General features: G+C 36.6%; 1 protein-coding gene across 3 annotated transcripts in view; it reads left to right on the top strand.

Annotated features, from left to right (window-relative positions):
* Window positions 1–21,567, top strand: part of ARK2N (arkadia (RNF111) N-terminal like PKA signaling regulator 2N) — a 73,153-nt gene that overhangs the window by 30,264 nt on the left and 21,322 nt on the right. For all 3 annotated transcript variants that reach the window (XM_080919857.1, XM_080919856.1, XM_080919858.1), the window contains exon 2: window positions 4,536–5,320. In XM_080919857.1, the coding sequence (XP_080775983.1) occupies window positions 4,606–5,320 (715 nt within the window). In that variant the 5' untranslated portion in view covers window positions 4,536–4,605. The remainder of the gene's footprint in view (window positions 1–4,535; window positions 5,321–21,567) is intronic.

Below are 21,567 nucleotides of genomic sequence, written 5' to 3'. Positions count from 1 at the left end.
CCTTGTCCTCTTCTACTTTGTTAAGGATCCTTCTAGAGATTGTGCCCTTTATAAATAAAATCATAAATAAATTTGCTTATTCTTAAACTGATAGTATAACTACCTTTTCTGTTCATTTAAGGTTTATGTGTGTTATTCATGTTGGTGTGTGCATGCACGCACATGTGTATGGAAGTCAGGTTGATATCACTTGTTTTCTCTAGGTCACTCTTCACCTTGTTTATTGAGACAGTCTCTCACTCAGCCTAGAGCTCAAGGACTTGGCTAGGCTGGTTGGCCAGTGAACTCCAGGAACCTGCCTGTTTCCCACTCCACTCACACACCGGGGTATAAATGTGTATGATCCAAATTCAGGTCCTCACGTGTGTACAGCAGACACTTTACCAACTGAGCCTAACCTGCTGGCTTCCTCATTTAGTTTTTCACTGCAACTGCTATTTAGCCAACTGTGACAAAATCTCATTTGAAACTTAAGTTTAAGGATTTTGAAATGCAAGCTAATTGATTGAAGTATAATAGTGAAAATAATATTATACAAAAAAAAGTAGTTCAGATTCATTTGTGCTAGCCATATAACTTATTCCCTGAAGAAACAAAGAGTCATGGGCATTTTAAGTAATTAACAGATTTTAGCTTTTTATTGAACATGTTGCATAAGAGTTTAGTCAAAAGACCATAGCTGGGATGGAGAGATGGCTTGTTGATTAAGAGTACTTGTTCTTACAAGTTTGGTTTGGTTCCCAGTACCCAAATCCGGCAACTGTAACTGCTTGTAACTCCAGTTATAAGCCTTTTTCTGGCCAGGAACACCTTCATACATATATGTGGTGCACATATACTCTGGCACAGACATATGTACATAAAATACATAATTAAATCTTAAAAAAATAGGAACAAGACCAGACTAAAGTTAATGTCATTATAACTGTCTTGAATTCTTTTTCTTTCTAAGATTCATTTTTATTTGTGTGTGTTTGTGGAGGGACAGTCATACTCATACACAGAGGGAGGGGGAGGGAGGATATGATTATGAAAATGTATGTAACATGTGTATGTGTGCCTGAGGAAGTCAGAGAGAAGCTTATGTCCACTCCAGCCAGAGCGACAGGCTGTGAACTGCTGCCCAATGCTCGTTCTAGAAACAATGCAGGAGCTCTGGAAAGGCAGCAAGTGTTTGTAACCATCACTCCATCTCTCCTCTTCTTGCCCACTCTCTCGATCCTTGTTTCTTGTTTCATCTTTCTTGTTCTGATGCAGCAGTAGGTGGGGCTTCTGCTAAGAGTAATGCCAACTGCATGAGCAGGTCCAGCAACCTGTGTTGCGGATGAGACTCCTGGTGCTGACATTGGCTGGGACTTTGCTAATAAGTTAGACCAGATGGTTCAAAATGCACACCAGCTGCTTACATGAGCTGTGCAGGTCACCTCATCATCTTGCAGGATGAGAGCAGAGCAGATGCAGGTAAACATGGAGATAAGCCATGGTGGACATGGCGATGATACTGGGGAGACTGCCATTGCTGGGTGTTGTGCTAGTCTCGAGATGGAACAAGGCCCTCATCCAATGGCAGCACTGAGGAAGGGCCAATAAATTATTTTTCAGTCCTATGTTATGTTGTAATACTTTGAAAAAGTGTAATGCTCCCTTCTTCCAAAACTACACTTTGATGTATTTGTTATAATTGGCAGTATTTTTATTTTTGTATTTTTATTGTTAGATATTTCAATTTTAATGAAAAGAACTCTTAATAGAGGGAGGGGAGGCTGTGGCTGGAATGTATGAGAAAATTTACAAACAAAAAAAAAAAGGGAAAAAAAAAACCTCTCTATTTTAGAGTATGAACGATTTGAAACAGAAGAATCAGTGTTTTCTCTCTCTCTCTCTCTTTAGGCAAAGTCTCAGCTTTAGCTGGCCTTGATCTTGTTAAGTAGCCAAGGGCGGTGTTGAACTTTGATCCTCCCAATACTGCTGTGGATCTGTCTCTGTGGTGTCAGGATTACAAACAAATTTAACTGTGATTTGTTTGTGTACTGATTGAGCTTGAACCCAAGGCTTTTGTGTTTTAGGCAAATACTCAGCCCCCAAACTCTGAGCTCATTTTTTTACATTTACTTATTGAAGGGTGGGGATACACACATGTGATGTGTGGTAAGAACACATGGAAGGTAGTTGCCTTTTTCAACCCTGTGGGTTCCAGGGACTGACCATGTTGTAGGCTGGGGACATAGGGGACAATGCTCTTACTTATCTGTTCCCATTTTGCCAGACCAGCCTTTTCTCCTTTACTTTTATTAGAAAAAAATGGGCTTTTCAAATGCTTCTGTTGATAGCAGACTTTATTAGTGACTTTCATCTATTGACTGAGCTCGTGCTTCCTCTGTTAGCTCACATTTCTTTACAACGGTTAAGCATCTATGCTTGTTTTCATTTAGTTAAAAATTAGCGTCTCAAGTTAGTAACTACTCAATAGGAATAAATATTTTAGTCTGAATTTGTTAAGGAAACTATTGCAGTGCTTATTTTATTAGAGAACAGGGCTATGCAAGGAAGAAAAGACATAAAATATCATGATTAAATCAATAAAAATGTTGCTTCAAATTTTACACCAATAAAGAAATTTTTTTTAATATTTTCTGTTTTTTTCCTTCCTTCCTTCCTTCCTTCCTTCCTTCCTTCCTTCCTTCCTTCCTTCCTTCCTTCCTGTCATAAAAGGAACTGATATTTGGTAGACCCAAGTGATAGAGATACTGTATTACACATTACTAGCATACTGCTAAGATTAACGTTTGCATCTCTTTGACCTATGGGGTCATTATGTTACCTTCTGTAACATTCTACGTACAGAGCGAGGGAAGTAGTTTGCTTTGCTTCACCTGTCCTGCTAGGGAAAAGCCTAGGGAAAAGCCTAGGGAAAGGCCTGAGTGAAGTCATGTCTATTAAGCTCTGAGTTGCCTGTGCTCTTAGGAAGGAATGGCCGTGTCACACAGAGTAGGGCCAAGTGGTGAGATAGCTCGCTTTCAGAAGACCTGACTTTGATACTCAAAGCCCATGTTAAAAAGTCAGGTACTGGGGAGGCAACCTCCTAAAAATCACTAGCCAGCCAGCATAGTGTGATTGGCCATCTCCAGGGAATTTTCTCAAAAAACAGGCAGATGGCTTTTGAGGAATGACACAGGAGATTTTCCTCTTGCCTCTACATATAGCATACATACATGCATAAGAAAACACACCACCAACCCCTTAACAACCCATAAGTGTACATTAGATAGCTCTCCTTTTTATAATCTCCTCTCCTTTGGGGAATTGAGAATAGAACCCATAATTTTAGTTGCAGTGACTCCAGCACTAGTGCTGTATGGAATGTTTGGTGGTGCTGGGGCATTGTACATGTTAGGCATTAAAAGATTTATTTGTTTATATGTGAGTACACTGTAGTTGCCTTCAGACACTTCAGAAGAGAGCATCCTATTACAGATGGTTGTGAGCCACCATGTGATTGCTGGGAACTGAACTCAGGACCTCTGGAAGAGCAGTCAGTGCTCTTAACTACTGAGCCATCTTTATATCTATGTTTTAATGTGTAGAAGTATGTGTCTGCATGTATATATGTAGCAGGAGTATTTGATCTCCTGGAATTGGAGACGTGGGTCTGGGGACCTAAACCCAGATGTTCTGCAGAAGCAGCAAGCACTATTTATTAACCTCGGAGCTATTTCTCTAGCCCTTTATTTCTCATTTAAGAGGGAGTTCCCAAGTTGTCCAAGCAGGCCTTGACTCTGGGATCCTCAGTTCTCACTCTCCCAAGTAACTGGAGTTATATACCTATACTACTATGCCTAGCTCAGACTATTATTTGATTTTTGGTTTTTGTTTTCTTTTTTGATATAGGCTCTCATGTATCTCAGGATTGCCTGAAATTTACTATGCATGACCTTTGACTTCCAATTCTCCTGCCTCTACTTATATAGTCCTGAAACTACAGGCATGTAGCATCATGTCTAGTGCTATGTAGTAGTGAGGATTGAACCCCAGCTTCACGTATGCAAGGCAAACCTATTACCTACTAAACTACATCTTCAGCCTCAGAAGAGTCTTATTTCAAACCATTCTTTTCATTTATATTAAAGTCGAGTCCACATTAATTATATCAAAGTTTTTCAAAGATTTCTTTCTTGAATGTTTTAAACTTTTCTTATTTGGTGCTGAAGATTGAACTCAGGGCTTCATGTACCCCAAACAAGCATTATACAGCTAAGCTACTTTCCAACCCTATCTAAAGTTCTAAACTTAACTCTTTGGATACTTGCTGTAATTAAAATAGAGGCTAATATTCTGTTTTTAATAGATAAGACTGCTTGGATTTTGCTGTTAAATTCTTTGAATCTGACTGCCAGTCAAGCAGAGTATGGGCACAAAGTGTCTTAAAGGGCTGTTGTGTAAATGATACCTTTTGGCACTCACTTAGAAATATAGCATGCTGCATAGGTTAAATAATCTTCCATTTCTAGTAATTGACTTTATGTATTTTCATACAGGCTGCTTTCCTGTTGCATCTTTGATATCGTTTCCTAGACACTGTTCCATGATTTAATTTGGAATTCTGAGATGAAGATGGAGGAGGCAGTGGGAAAAGTAGAAGAACTCATTGAGTCTGCAGCCCCACCAAAAGCATCTGAACAAGAGACAGTCAAGGAGGAAGATGGTTCTGTAGAACTGGACTCTCAAGTTCCAAAGGATGGCGGAGCCGACTCTACAGTTCTCTCGTCAATGCCCTGTTTGTTGATGGAACTGAGAAGAGACTCTTCGGAGTCTCAGTTAGCGTCCACAGAGAGTGACAAGCCCACGACTGGCCGAATCTATGAGAGTGACTCCTCTAACCATTGCATGCTTTCCCCTTCCTCTAGTGGCCACTTGGCTGATTCAGATACATTGTCTTCTGTGGAGGAGAATGAACCCTCTCAAGCAGAAACAACAGTAGAAGGAGATACTTCAGGAGTGTCTGGTGCCACTGCTGGACGAAAGTCTAGGCGGTCCCGTTCTGAGAGTGAGACATCTACTATGGCTGCCAAGAAAAACCGGCAATCCAGTGATAAGCAGAATGGCCGAGTCACTAAGGTTAAAGGTCATCGGAGTCAAAAGCACAAGGAGAGGATCAGACTACTGAGGCAGAAGCGGGAGGCTGCTGCAAGGAAGAAGTACAACCTGCTGCAGGACAGTAGTACCAGTGACAGTGACCTGACTTGTGACTCAAGCACGAGCTCGTCAGATGACGATGAAGAGGTTTCAGGGAGCAGCAAGACAATCACTGCAGAGATACCAGGTAGAGGATGTTTTTTAAACTGACTGTAAGCACCTGGTGGCCTTTCTCAGCTGTCAGGCTCAGTTAGATGAGTGACACTTGAAAAAATCCAGGAGACCTGCAGCTCTGTATAAATTTGAAGACTGCAGTCTATTAAAAAGACATGGCCAACTTAAAAATACAACCTATTCTGAGTTGCCAGTGCACTTTTTAGCACATCAGCAAAACATTAAATGGTTAATGATAGGGACAAGATTATTTTTGAGAAATGGAATTCTCACAGGTCTTTCTCTGTAACATACTATCTGAACTTCCGTCATTGCCTTTTTAGCATTGCATAGTTTTAAAATTCATTGTTCAGCATTATACTAAGTACAGGTACATTTTCCTCAGGACTAGGCACCTTGCTTTATTATGTAGCCTCTGCACTTGAGCTTGTGGTGTCAGAAATGATACATTCTTTCATTAAAGCTTTCTAATTACTGGTCCTCCTAAAATAGTTTTTTTTTTCTGTGTCTTCCCTCAAATTTAGTGGATGATAAACTAGTTACCCGTATTGCACATTTTTAAAAAAAATTTATCCTTCCTTGTCACTCAAATTGTAAAGAATGTTCAAAAAAAATCTTCCCTTTTATCTCTCAGGCTTTAAGAAGTTACTTGGAAATTGGCTTGTTTGAGCTCTCACAAATCAAAGGGTCTGTAGTTTGTTATGTGTTCAGCATGTATGTTTTCCCCGTGTTATTGCATCTGCTGTGTGCTACAGAGGCAATCTCGGAGATTTTATACAGGAAGAAAGATGGTCTGAATGGTTCTTAAGTGAAGAACTCTCACTGTTGAAGAGCACTGTATAACTAGGACTGTTTTGTAAGTAACTGATACTAGGGCATGACAGCAGTGTTCATTGCTGAACTAGAGGGGAAAGTTTTGGTTTTCTAAAGTTTTATGGGTGATTTTTTTTTTCATTTTAGTTTTCTATTTTATGCATAAAGCAACACTTCTGGTATACGAAGGATATTTCAAGAAAAAGCATATTGGTTATCTAAATCTATACCTAACCATGTAAGTCCAATAGCAGGAACGATTTAAACAGGAGTTTACAGGTTTAATGTGTAACAATGACTCTTTCATATAGATATTAAATATGAGTTTAAAGGCTTTAGAAATGCTTTTCTGTGATACTATCTTGATTAAATTCCTTTAGTAGTTTCTTATTATTAAAACTAAATGAGAAAAAAGTTAAATGAAGCTCATAAAAGAAGCAGACTTTTGGGTGGTTCTAAGGCATGTTCTAGGTATATTTCCATTTACTATTATTTTTAAGGAAGCCTTATTAAACACCTATAAAATTGTGTATTCTCATATCTGCTCTAATCTGTTAATCAAACTCATTATTGCTCTTCTGAAACTTAGCTCCAGTTAAACGGGTTTTCATGTAACCATGTCATCACTTTGACTTTTCATGGAAAGTGAGGAGGGGGGTGAGTGAAGTTCTCTTCAAAGCTAGAGTCTCATTGTAGAGGTGAGATGAATACTGTCCAATGAACACTTCCTATTTCCCTAACATGGAGGCTAAGTATGTCTTGTTCATATCTGACTATCATTTTTAAGACTGAAACATTGGTATTCTGTTTGCCATCTATTCTTAATTGTGTACTAATCAAACATTTATATATTAGTAAGTTTTTGTCCACTGGGGAGAGGTAACAGTTTCTAAGGTAGTTGTGGAAAATCAAATGGTAGTTGAAGATGAGGTCCCTGTACGGCTGTGGTATGCACTGCTCAGACTTTTGGAGAGGAAGGTAGCTGTATTCACACACAGGACAGGCATAAATGGCCTTTTTGCAAATGATGCAAAGAGGCAAACATAGAACTACCTAGATTTTAAATATAAGGAACTTCAGGTCAGCCATGTTGCTATGTATGAAAAAACTGTGGCCATGTACAGTTCTACTGTAACAGACATGTACTTTTAAATTTTTCTGAGTCACCTGACTGGGCAAGAAGTGAGGCACACTCAACCTTATAGCAAGAGTGGTTGCTGACAGTGTTCTAAAGCAGCATGAGTGAAAAGGACAAGACATCTGGGTAAACTTACACTGGATGTGCCTGAGACAGCCTTCTGGATCCTGACATAACCAGTTTAGTAATTCAGAAGAGTTTATAAGCTTTTGTTTAGTCACGTCTTAAAAATTGAAGGAAGCATCTGATTGTACTATATGCCAAGTAATCTAATAGTATATTTTCATTTAAAGAGTGAAGATAGTGATTCAGACTAGTTCGAGCTTACTAATTTATTTTGATATCTTGGGAAAAAATGTTTAAAAAGTTTTTAAAAAGATCAATTAACTAACTAATGGGCTGTTTAGTATTACATTGTATCATTTCTTGACTTCTTTTGGGAAATAGGGAGCTTTAACGGGAGGAACAAGAAGATAATCTGGCAGTACTTTCATTTGGAGGGCTTAGAGATATTAGAAATATATAGTATTTTATAGTAAATTAGTGTAAAATGCTATGTGAAAGTTATCTTGAATACTCAAGCCTTTTTTCAAAAATGCCTGGCTTATTTCTAGAGTTTTTGGTATGCTTTATATATTACCTTTGCAGTTTTTGTGTGGAGCATTTATAGCCTTTGTTTTTTTTTTTTTTTTTTTTTTTTTTTTTTGTTTGTTTGTTTTTTTTTTTTTTTACAGTTTATAAACATCACTCCTCATGGGGGTTGCAGTTTCTGTACAGCCACTCAAGCTGTGTAAAGTTTGTTGGAAGGATTTGATTTTAATTCATAAGAACAATGGGCATTAGACTACTAAATTCAGGGAATTAGTTTCCTGAGTGTGTGCATCAGTGTATATACATGGCCGTTCAGAAAACATTTTCTTCTGTAAATTCTCCTTTTCATTAATAGTTACCATAGGGTGAGTCTCAAGGTAGTTTGGTCTCATCTTGGCTGTTATGGCCTACATTTGTGTGGTCAATGAGTATCCATTGTGGCAGTAAGAGTCAGTTGTCTCAGCTGGTTTACCTTCTTTGCAGTGAGTGAAGGTGTTATTGAGGACAGCTGTCTAAGATCACCTGAATTCTTAATTTATGTGAGGTGGTCAGACCAGCCCAACCCCACTGATCAGCATCTCTGCATCTAACATCCACCACACAGAGATGTGACAGACTTGCCTAACTTGTTTTTCTATAATTATTATTCTTAGTCAGATAATTCTTGTCTAGAATTAAACATTTTTTGTTTGTTTGTTTTAGAATTAAACATTATTTAAAAAACAAATTTGGGGCTGAGAGATGGCTCAGTGGTTAAGAGCCAGCACTGTTCTTTCAGAGGCTCAGTTTCTAGCACGAACACAGGGTAGCTTACAACTGCTTGGAATGTTAGCTCAGCTGCCTCTGGCAGATACACACACACACACACACACACACACACACACACACACACACACACTCACTCACTCACTCACTCACATTAAAATAAAGATAAATCTTTTACAGAATAGTAAATTGAACTTAGGTCTTCTGCAAGAACAAGTGTTCTTAACCAGTGAGCCTCCTCTGTCGTCTCCAGTAATTCTACTTTTGTTAAGATTTAAGTATATCTTCTATTATATGTAACAAAATTTGTAATAGGATATACATCTGTCTTTGTTTTCTTTATATCATTGCATTTCGAAACTTTAACCACATTACTCTTTAGATTATTTGGATTTTAGATAATTTAATATAAAAGTAACCCCTACTGTTTTGGGCCATTTTTCTATTTTGCTGTTACAAGTAAGAGTATGAACATTTTGAGTTTTTGATCATATATCATAGTAGTATGTTTAACAATACATTTTATTGTATCTTGAGTTTGAGTGTTTATGTATTCTTTCTATAGATAATATATGTTTAGTCTTGTGATTTGGTGGAAGAATTGACACTTCAGGTTAATTTGTATTACTTTGCTATTTAGTGAAGTTGAAAACTACCTTTGCCACTTGTTCTGGTAAACAGTTTTTATATTCGACACACAATTTCTTCTTGGCACATGTGCTTTTCTTCTTCTTAACTTGTAGGAATTCTTAATCTTTTGGGTATCTAATTGTTTAGAAAAGTTTTGATATTAATCTAAGCAGTGGGGACTCATAGTCCCGAGACTCATAATCCCCATGAAGCATTGTTTGTTGACCTAGACTGAATCTGAAGTGACAGTGACTAAAAGCTTCATGGACTTAGTGTGAATAAGTGTCTGCAATCTGGAATTAGTTTGGTGGCTGTTTAGGAGACCTGGTAGATAATGTTGTTAATAAAATACAGAGGCAAAAATAGGTAAAAGCTGTTTTAAGCTTTGTAAATGCTGAAGATTTATGTGGGCTTTTTTTTTTTGTTGTTGTTGTTGTTGTTATTTTTGATTTTTTTTTTAAATCTGGCTTTGTATTTTAATAGCTGTTTAAAAATTCTGGTACCCAGGCCACACTCCAACCCAATCAAATCAGAATCTTCTGGAGTCTGACTCTCCAAATGAACTGCTCAGTGAAGCAAGCCAGGCTGTGTGGGATAATCGGTAGTGGTTAGAATGGGGATGTAGAACTGGTAGGCTGGCCAGTCATCTGAGTTGCCAGTGGGTGTGATGTTTTAAAAAATGGGGTCTGGTTTTTAGAAATCAAAGTTGTAAACTGTGTTTGGTTCTATATTAATTAATAGGCATGGGTACCTTCTTTCTCATTAGGTAACTGGCCTTGACCAGTGATTCTGCTGACTCCTCCTCATTTGCCCACTACATCTGCCCAAGTGTTTTTACAGACATTCTGTAAGTGGATTAAAGTGCCCCTTGAAATAGATATCTTTTGGCAGACTCTTGCTTTAAAGCACCAAAAGACATTACTTGCATCCTTATCTAAAATCAGTGTCAATGCTAACTTTGTATATACATCACAGATTACCTTAGTGTTGATAAAAAGACCATGTTTTTTAAGATGAGATTATCGGTCCTTTTTTAAATTTTTTGTTTGTTTTTGTGTGTGTTGTGAGACAGGGTTTCTCTATTTAGTCCTGGCTGTCCTAGAATTCACTGTAGACCAGGCTGGTCTTGAATTCAGAGATGCACCTGCCTCTGCATCCCAAGTGCTGGAATTAAAGGTATTTGCCACCACTGCCTGGCTTTTATACTTACTTTTTAATAGACTACTTTTTAGTAGTTTTTATTTCACAGCTAATTTGAGCAAAAATTCTTCCAAATTCCTGCCTCTGCATATAGCCTCCTACTGTCAACAACCCAAATTAAAGAGTTTAAGTATACTTTTTTTTCAGTGATAAACCTACATTGACCGTCTGTTATTACCTAAAGTCCTTTATGTATTGTTAGGGTTCACTTAGTTTTTCTAAGTTTTGTGGATTTTGTGTGTCTTGTAGTTCTCAGAATTCATGCTTGTTAGTCAGCAGTCATACTTTTGAGGCTGCAACTTTAGTCTTCTAAGTGTTTTCTCATTGTTTCCTAAGGTCACAGTACCTATTTTTATATTCATCCAAAAATAGGTGATGCCAGTATTTAATAGATCAGCTTTCTGTTTTTTGCCCTACACTTTTTTTTCTACCCAATACATATAATGGGGCTAAAGGGAAAATGGTTACTTTTTAAATTCTGCTTAAGCCAAGTAGGGTGGTGAGCATTCAGTCCAGCACTCCAAAGGCTAAGGCAGTAGCTTAATTCAAGGCTGGTCTGAAGAGCAAGTTCAAGGCCAATCGAAGTCACCAAATGAGGTCATATCTCTCTGTGGTGTGGTGATGCTCTAGTCACTCACAGCCCCCAGGAGACTGACGCAGAATGATGGGAAGTTAGACCAACCTGGGGAACACGATGACACACTGTCTCAAAAACCACAGGAAGATAAAGTGCACATTCTATTGGGTGTGGGTTTCTGAAGGCTGGTATTGTAGGAGAAGATACATCCTTCTCAAAGAGTTATGGATATAGAGAAAAGGCTTTGTTTTTAAGCATTAAAAAAAATGGATTTAGTGGAGAAACGGTAGTCAGAAGAGGAAGAAGATGAAGTTGAGGAAATGTAGGTAACAAACTTGAAAAGTTTTTATTATCAAGTAGAATGGGATTAAATTTGTGCACAAGTCTGTAGGTATAAAGATGGTGTCGTTTAAAAGGTTTTAGTGTCTACAGTTATTCTTGATAAGGAGGCAGTCTTTTGTATCTTTATAAGTAGCCACTAAGTGATGAGTCATGTTTGAAAAAGAACATGTAGTAAACGGGACAGAGCAATTCGTTAGATTGTGTTTTCTAATTTTGTCTTGTTTTTTGGTGGTGCTGGACATCAAGGCCTTATACATGCTAGGCAAGTGTTCTGTTACTGAACTAGATCACAAGGTTAGGTCTGTTCTTCATACAACGTCTTGATGTAGGTAGATGGTAACCCAACATTAGCCATTTTATTCAGAATTCATTTATTTATTTTTGTACCTGCTATACAGTGTTGGGGACATAATAGTGAATGAAGTCTCTTCCCTCATGAAATAAACTCTTCCTGGTAGCCAGGTAATTAATGCATTCATTATCATTAGGTGGTTTCTTACTAAGAATAATAGTAGCAATGGTAAAGCATAGGAAATGAAGACTGAATGGGGGGTGGATAGAAAAGTGATTGTAGATAGTATAGTCAAGAGCAGTGTGAGAAGGCAACCTGTTTAATACTGGTCCTGAAAATGAAGATTTTAAAACTCTTAGTTTTGTTAGAGGCCCAAACCAAGACAATCCAGCTCAAGGATGAAGTTTGTGAAGGGTCAAATCTTAAACCATAATCTGGTGAAACTACTCTTCTATAGATATTACAGTGCACATATTTGGATATGTTTAGATTTTATGAAAAGTTTCTTTACTGCAGGACAACTTAGAATTATTAATATATCCTATATAGGGGATATATGCCCGCCCTGTCTGTCTGTCTGTCTGTCTGTCTGTCTGTCTGTTTACCTTTGAGACAGGGTCCTATTGTAGCCTAGTTTAGTTTGACTTCCAGTTGTGGATGACCTTGGACTTCTGAACTCTCACCTTCCAAATATTGCTATTATAGGAGTGCACCACCACCACATTTGGATTCACGCAGTGTTAGGAATTGAACCCAGGCTTCATGCATGCTAGGCAAACACTCCACAGCCTACATCCTTATTACCCTGCATACTCTAGACTTAAAACCAAGAATCCTTTGCTCCCAGTGGCACACAGTCCATTTGACATCCTGGCAGACACTAAGGTCTTTTCAAGACTCACCCAGAAGTACACATAGATTTTGTACATCCTTTGCATAGTTTTCATACAATTAAAACAAGAGCTATCAGTCAGGTGAGAATTATCTTGTAATGGTTGGCTATCAGTTCACTACAAAGTATTACCTTTTAGAATTCTAAAGCTGACACAGTTAAACTATTCAAATATACAGTGGTTCTCGACCAAAATTATACACTACGTATTATCTTGAAAACTTTAAAAAACAAGTATCTTGGAGCCATCCTGATTTGTGGTATTGTTAAGCCACTCTAGATTCTTAAAACCAGTTAAAGTTATAAGTAAGAGAACACATTTTCCCAGATAGACCATTGAAAAAGGGTAACACCATATGATATTATTTTATACTTTCTTTATAAGAAGTTACTTTGGCTTGGTTAGTGAATTTTAACAGTGCTTATTAGTGCTGTATATATCAGGCTTAAGAAAAACAAAGAAACCAAAAAATAATGCCATTGCCACTTTCCTGAGTTGTGTGCTGAGATAAAAATACTCTTTTCTAGATTATTGTTATGTTGAGTGGCCTCAGTGTCTCAGAGTTGTGCTAGGGGACTTGAATATGTATTTAAGGAAACAGAATGCCAGGACTACTTGACAAAGGGTGTGGTGTGATCGGAACTTCATAGGCAGTGCTCTAGAAGACAGAGTGACTGTTAAGTTACAGAGACAGACAGACAGGTCCTGAATGTATATGGGAAACTAGCTGATTTCTACATTGGTTAAGACCATGGGCAGTCCTTGAATCCAGTGGCCCAAAGCATGACTGGTTACTCCAAGAATTTCCCCTCACCCAGTCAGGTGCTAAAATGCTGGTGCCCAACTTGCAAGTACTGCCACACGATGCTTTGTTACTTAATGTTCCTTGCCTGTTTGAAGGTTGACAGTGTAATAGAATTTCCAAAGACAGTATTTTCTAGATAACTGCTAAAAGTGGGAAGATTTCTCTATCACCTATGAACTTGTCCTTAAATTGTACTGTCTATAGATTAAGGAAAGTGTATACTTATTAAACGTTTCTTTTGATGCCTCTTTAAAGACTGCATAGTAAACAGGTTTTTGTTTTGTTTTCAATTAGATATTGGCTGAGCCTGGTGGCATATACCCATAATCCCAGCACTTGGGAGATAGGGAGGCAGGAAGACTAAGAATTCAAAGCCATCTTCCACTATAGGGGGAGTTTGAAGCTAGCCTGGGCTATGTTGAAACCATTTCCAAAAACAAACAAAATAGTATTTAGAACAGAAAGCAGTAGTTTGGTAAACACAAGTTTAGCTTGTGTTTTATTTTGTAGGTTGGAAGGTAGGTTTACAACACTAGATAGGAAGGAATGATTCTCTTTTATGTTCATGCAAAAGAAAAATCTGAATAAAAAATTTAGTAAAAATGACTCAGTAAAAGCGGGTAACTTGAGATTGTCTTAACCAGTTATCTGTTCCATAAACCTCACTCTGATTCAAATCCTATTTGATTCGATTTTTCTGATTCAGTTTTTCTATGTAGATTATGAAATAATGTACTATATAAGCATTTAAAAATATTTATTATATATATAAATATACTGTAGCTATCTCCAGATACACCAGAAGAGGGCATCAGATCTTATTACAGATGGTTATGGTTGCTGGGATTTGAACTCAGGACCTCTGGAAGAACAGTCAGTGCTCTTAACCACTGAGTCATCTATCTAGCCCTACATAAGCATTTTTATTCCTTGTTATTTAATGAATTTGTCAATAGTCATCATTAAATTATAATATATTATACATGAAAAGCATGTATTACTTTCTTGAGTAAATATTTACTTTTGTACTAACTATGCAATATATTGTATGGAATATCAGGGCATGATATTGCAGGCCTGTAATTCCAGCATTTAAGAGGCTGAGGCTGGAGGATCAAGAGTTTGAGGTCAGTCTGGGTTATAGGAAAATCCTTAAGGGGAAGGGGAAATATAATGAAGGTCACTTTACTGTGGGTTGATTTTCTTCAAGAGGAAAATAGTGCAATAGTTCCCCTTACTGGGAGAGGGTATGTTCTAAGATTTCCAGTGGATACTGTAAGCTTTAGATACAGTCCCGAACCTTGTATATACTGTTTTTTCCCTGTATGTGCATCTCTACTATAAGGCTTAGTGTATAGATTAGTCACATTAAGGTTTATAACAATAATAAAATACAAAACTTACAAAATGACACTGACAGGCTATGTGAATTATTGCCTCAGAATATGCCACTGGACTATATTCACCCTTATTGTGGTGTAGTCAGAGGACAGATACAGTGCCTACATGGCCTAGCGCTGGCTGCATGCAAAGGTTTCTTGGACAGAAGCACTGGGATATTAGAACAGTCTCCTAACTGACATGGTGGCTGTCTTTGGGGATACTGTGGACAAAGGAATGATTCAGAGGTTGAGCTCAGGGCTGTGGAAGATTTCATCACACTACTCAGAATATTGTGAAAATTAACATTTGTGACTTAGTCATTTCTGCATTTTTTCTTTATTAATTGGTCCTCAGTTAACTTTAAGGAATTGAAACAATGGGAAACGAAACTGTCCTTTATTGGGCAGTATTATGTTTCTCATCATACATGGATAAACTTTAATCTTGGGCTTTAAATTAACCCTGGTAGATAGCAATCAGTTGAATCAAATGCGTTTTAACTTTTCTAGTGAAAATAGTTAGTATACTAGTTTAATTCTGTTTTCATTCATTAGACTCAAAATAAATAATCTCTGGTCATTTTAAGTGTCTCCAAAGGGAATAAACATGGCAGAGTTGATGGGCTTGTTGGCCATGTGATAATAGTTTCTAATCCCAGGAGCTCAAAGTCATCCCTGGCTATCTAATAAGCTCCTCTGCCTCTGACACAAAAACAAAGAAAAATCTTGCAGGATGGTAGATGTGTTTGTATATAGGATTTACAAGCATGGTTTTGAGGATTTGTAGGAGAATGGTAAGAGATAGCTAAATTGGCATGAAAGTCTTCAGGTAGGGAGATGTAATTTTGCTAATATTAGCTGGTTTTTAAGCTTTTACTTTTCTTGCAAGAGAAATTTGGCCTTTTCCTTCATATCAATAAAAAAAAAAAGCATTCTGTGTTTTGTAGATTAGGCATGATATTTAGAATTTTATATGTAAAAAATTAAAACCTGTAATTTATCTTAATATTTATCAGTAATCTTACGTGGGGAAAAAAACCCTTGTTTCTTCGCACTTAATTTTGAGACAGAGTTTCTTATAGCATAGGCTGGTCTTGAACACTGTGTAGCTGAGGGAAGGAATCTTAAACTTCTGAACGTCCTGACTATCACATCCAGTTTATGAGGCTCTCAGGATCCAGCCCAGGCATGGGTGTCAGGTAGATGCTCTGCTAACTGAGCTGGTCCAAGCCTGTTTCTTTAACCAGGCCTCATACATGCCAGGCAGCTATCACTGAGCATACAGATATTTGTAACTTTTCATTAGTAGGAATAGTCTAAGCCAAGGTTTTCCTTTTCTAAGAAGGGTTGGATTAAACAAATACTTGTAATTTAAAAAAATTTTCACAATACAAGTGTATGAGAATTGTGAGTTAATTGTGGAAGGTTTAATATGTTTTTGCCTAAGAATATCTTTGTAGATTGATGTTCTTATTACTGTGTAATGAGTTCTAAGTTTATGAACCTTATTTTCAGTCTGTTAGGGTAAACATCAAGATTTTTCCCTGTAATAATATTGGAGTTTCTAAATAATGAGGTTTTCTCTGAAGTGAAAGTATAGTTACAAACTTGTCAGTGTGTGTGTGTGTGTGTGTGTGTGTGTGTGAGTTTTATACCAACGGAAGGAACATACTGTTTTTAGGTAACTGGGTTTTAAATTAATCAGCAATCTTTTCTCGAAATTGAGAGATGTTTCAAAGGAAATTTATTTTGTCTTTACTTTTATTCTAGAATCACAGATTTTATTAGATAGAGACTTATAGACACAAGAAAATACTACTTTCGTTTTGGCATGCTACTATGACTTTTCTAATGCATGCATGAACTGATATGAGTTCTGTTTTTGCTTTTGATAAAATATTTAACATATTAAGCATGACTGAAAATTACATTTACTTTTAAAATAAAAAGACCAATTCTTTTAGGACTAGCATATAAGAAAATTATTGCTGGTATTGATTGCATTGACTGGATATAATCTCATTTTGTTGTTGAATTAGAGCTCTATAGTTTTTTGTTGTTTTGTTTTGTTTTTTGTTTTTTGTTTTTGTTTTTGTCTTACTTTGTAGTCCTTAGCTAGTTTGGAACTCACTATGTAGACCAGGCAGGCCTTGAACTTGAACTCACAGAGATCCACCTGCCTTCCTGAATGTTGAGATTAAAGGCATGTGCCACCTTGACTATATATCAAACAAGGAAAAAATTCAATGAAATTGGAAATTTCAAGTAATAGTTAATGTTGTAAAGTGATGGAATAGTGTTTTAAGTACCTGAAGAGATGTTAAACACTTGTCATTTTGGGAAGTCTTTTCTGCAAAAGTTTGGATAAAGATATAGAAGTGAGTTTTGTAGAAAGAGGGACTCCATAACACTGATTTAATTCAAAGAATATATACTAAAATATTAAGAGTTTATCTTAGAATAAGACTTGGCATTATATAGTTTGAAGAGTTTAGCCTTAAGGGTAATTTTGCAGTAGAAACATACAAAAATTTATTCTGATTGAATTTTCACACAGTGCCTTAAAGATAATACATTACTACTGGATTATTGTTTTGAGAATAGATTGCTCTAATGATAGCATCATTTCCAGAATGCACAGATTCAAAATTTGTCCTTTAAAATAACTTGAGTTTGTATTATAGACTCTTAAAGAAGTGGACTATTAAATTTGCCTTCAGTGTCGCTGTTATGGAAGTGCCTAGTAGTCTACACTTCATTTCTCGTGAGTTTCTGTAGTTGTACAGCAACTTCAAAACAATGATAGAAACTGCATCCTGTTTGGACTTACTTGTAGTCTATAAAGGGATAGTCCTGGCAGGAAGCATCTTTCAACCAACAACACTAATCCAGGGGTTGCTGAAATGCTTTTCTATCAGTGTCACCCTTTATTTGGACTGTACTGTCTTCTGACATCTGTGTATAGCATTGTCTTTTATCTATCAGTTGTTTTCATTCATGGGCTTTTCACGTTGAAGACTTACCAACACGTTGTTAACCCACTTACTGACCAGTTTCCTCACCGCATTTTACTTTAGTTTGTAGCATCTGAAGGCCACAATCCCCTCACTAAGTTTAACATTTTCTCATCTTTCTGCAGCCTGTTTTCTCCTTGCTATTTACTAGTTTGGCATTCTGCAACATTCTATACCTAATCATTTTAAGAGACTCTTACTAGCAGATTAAAGTAATCCAGTTATTAGAGCCACTTATGAGACAGTAACAACTATATTGATATATATTTATAGGCATTATTGAAATTGAGGTAACTTTAAAGTTCAAGTAAAATTTTAGTTTAGAATACATGAGAAATTAAAAGCTTAAGATTTAATATTTTGCATGAGTTTTTAATTTAAAAAATATTTTATTTGTATAAGTGTCTTGCTCAAATGTATGTATGTGTGCCACAGTTAGCCTGTTGCCCTCTGAGGTCAGAAGGCAGTGGATCCCCTGGAATCTGAGTTACAGATGGTTGTTAGCCACTATATGAGGCCTGACCTCCAGTCTTCTGCCAGAGCGATTGCTCTTAGCTTAATAAGAACCATCTCTTCAGCCCCCTCATGAAGTTTTTAAAATAAGAAATTTACCTTTAATTTTCTCTTTCTCTTTCCTTCTCTTCCTTTTTTCTTTGCTCATTTCTTTCTGTTTTGTTGTCCTAAGCAGCAGTAAAAAGGGGTCTAATCTCAGGGAAGTGTCATATATACACATATATACCTATCAGCATAATTCTGAATTCATCTAAATTGTATTGGATGAGTGGCTAGAGGCAAATTCCAGTGTAGTAGTCTGTACTGATAGAATGGATCCAGTCATTAATACAGTACCCATTCCTTGCTTCCTAACGTGGGGTTTGGGGATGGGGAGGAAATGGTCTGCTCAAATATATACTTAGTTATTATACATAAATGGAAGAAGCTAAAGTGGGGGAAGACTTTACTTTTAAGACAGTATTTTGGGACATAAATTATTGCTAACAGGCCAAATTAAAAAAAATGTATGAGAGCTAATCTGGCATGGTGGTACATTTCTTTAATCCTCGCACTTGGGAGACAGAGGCAAGTGGATCTGTTGGTTTTTTTTTTTTATGCTAGCCTGGTGAACATAGCAAGTTCCAGGCCAGTGAGGGCCGTGCAATGAGATCCTGTCTTTAAAAGGCAAAACAGACATACAGACAGACAACCCCCTCACAGACACAAATGAATTTGTCTTGCTTACTGTTACGTAGGTTTTAAGAGAGGGCCTCTGAATATAGGTTTTTCTCAGCTTATGAAGGCTGTATGTAACTCAAACAAGCATACTGTCATTAATGAAAGAGTTACATAGTATATCATTTTGTTCAACAAGGCATCTTGAATCAATAATAATCTTGTGTTTTGTTAATGACAAGGTCTTGTGGTGCAGCTGCCTTTGAACTTGTACCCCTCCTGCCTTGGTGCTGCTGTTCCCTGAGATTGCAGGCCTTTGTCCCCTTGCTCGGCTTTCTTCCTCTTCTTGATTTTTCTTGATTTTTTTTTTCATTTATTTATTTTTATGACAGGGTCTCTTATTAATGCAGGTTGGCCAGTACTGTGTAGACAAGAATAATCTTGAACTCCTGTTCTTCTTGGCTCCACCTCAGTTCTGGGATTGCAGTTTTGTATTATCACACCAGGTCTGTCTCATTCTTAGTATTGTAGTTGACTTTGCCCAGTGGCAAAGTTACATTACAGTTATAGGAAAAATGGTATGTATGCAGGTGTCTTGTTATCTTCATGAGTACATAATAAAAGTTACAGGCAAATTACCTTACCAAAAGGCAGTTTTCTAAAAGTATTATATTTTATTTAGTTTATATTTTTTATTATTTCAAAAATGGTTTAAATAATAATAATGCATGGGGGTGGTGAGAAGATTTTGTGTTATGCCACATGTTAGAAATATAGTATTAAAATAGTCCTGTCAAATTTATTAAACTTACACATTGATTGAATATATTTTGTTAATTTGTTATATAAAATTCTTTTAGGTCGTCTCAAATCCTCTTCAAAAATGGCACAGGTGCCTTTAATCACAGTATACACGAGAAATATCTTGGTTTATCTAGAAGGTACATGAATTTACAAATGTAGATAACACTGAACATGACTTCATTTCTGTGCTCTTGGAGGAGTTCTTCCTTCCTAGAGCACTAAACATGGGGGAGGTGGCTGAATTGCTGTATTAGGTCACCACAGTCTTACAGATATGTCGTAAACAAAAATGTGTTATTTTTATTAGAACTTTCAAGATTTGAGAAGAATGTTATTTAATTGCTGTTTTTATTTTATTGCATTTTCTTTATAATCTATACATCTGTGCATCTGGAGTGTAACTAATAGATCAAATAAAGCATTTGAAAAAAATGTTTCTTGTTACTCTATTGAGGACTCTTGTAACTTTAGTCATTTCCTACTAGCGAATTTATAATTATTCCAGATAAAACTAGCAGTATACTGAAAGGAAGATAAAATACCATTATAAACATAAAAATCTCTCTATTAAACTATATGCTTTCCTGGTTAGCATGTTAAAAATCGGGGTCTGGAAAGGTAGCTCAGTGGATGGCAGCATTGGCTTCCCAATTTAATTCCCAGCAACACACAGTGGCTCAGATCTATAATGGAATCTGATGACCTGTCCTGTCTGTCCTCTTGTCATGCAGACATACATGCAGATAGGGCATCCACATACATTAAATACATGAATAAATCTTTTAAAGGAATTAAGGAATATTCGGAAAAAAATGTAGACTGGGTCTGTTTAAAGAACTCAGTGAAATATTGAATGAATGACTCTTTAGGAAGGAGCTAGACTGGGAGAGATGGTTAAACTAGTGTGTAATACATGCGCTCTCTGGTGGTGTGCAGTGTCTGCTTTAGTCTGTTTCTATAGCTCTGAGCCCTTAAAGCAGATGCCAACCTCTTCAAATACTCTGGGCCTGTGTTGGGTTCCTGTAGGTATCTCTATAAATGATTCTGCCTTCTCTTTTCATTGAGCCAGCACATTCTTATCTTTGTGCTAATGCTGATGTGTTAAGCTGTCATTTCCTTCTGATCAACTTTTTGGCATTCTGAGTATTTTGAAGTACCCTTTACCTCTTTTATCCTTTCAAAGTGGTAAATGGAACTTGTTCATCTATCATAGGTGGCTTTTTGTCTGAACAAAATGACATATTGTTTATCAGTATGAGACAATGTTATAATTCCTAAAACTATTTCCATGGTTGGAACTTTATGAAGTTTAAACTTTTTAGTTATTGAGATTAGCAGACTGTCTCCTTTTTATTTTAAAGGCAGTATAATTCCTAAACATAACGCAGTACATAAATTTTATTATGGTTAGCTCCCTGTTGGACATTTTGTTATATTAAAATAGCTTTATGATGTCATTCAGAAGAAAACTAACACAGCCTTTTATACTTAAGCTTGCTGAAGGTTGCTTGTCCAGAGACAACACTTCTTTGTTTTACTTTTGTTTTCTGTTGACACAATTCTTTTCTAAGAGTTATTTGGCTACTTTCTTATATATTCAAAGGGTTCTGGATTTGTACTTTTTTCTTTGATGGTAATGAAAAAAACAAAATAAGTATTATCAAGCATTTTTGCCACTTACAAATATAAATTTGTGTTTCAGTATTCTAGAATATAGTAAGATTAGTGTTTTTAAAAGTAGGTTCTTTTAGAATTCACTCTCCTTATATCTTTAAGTCTGTCCCTTTTCTTTGGTTCCTCAAGCCTACAGGTCATTCCTGCTAGCCAATAGCAACACTTTGGGA

The sequence above is a fragment of the Micromys minutus genome (assembly GCF_963924665.1).
Source record: "Micromys minutus genome assembly, chromosome: 8".
Taxonomy (NCBI): domain Eukaryota; kingdom Metazoa; phylum Chordata; class Mammalia; order Rodentia; family Muridae; genus Micromys; species Micromys minutus.
Note: the sequence above shows the minus strand (reverse complement) of the source record. Positions and strands in the feature narration are given on the sequence as shown.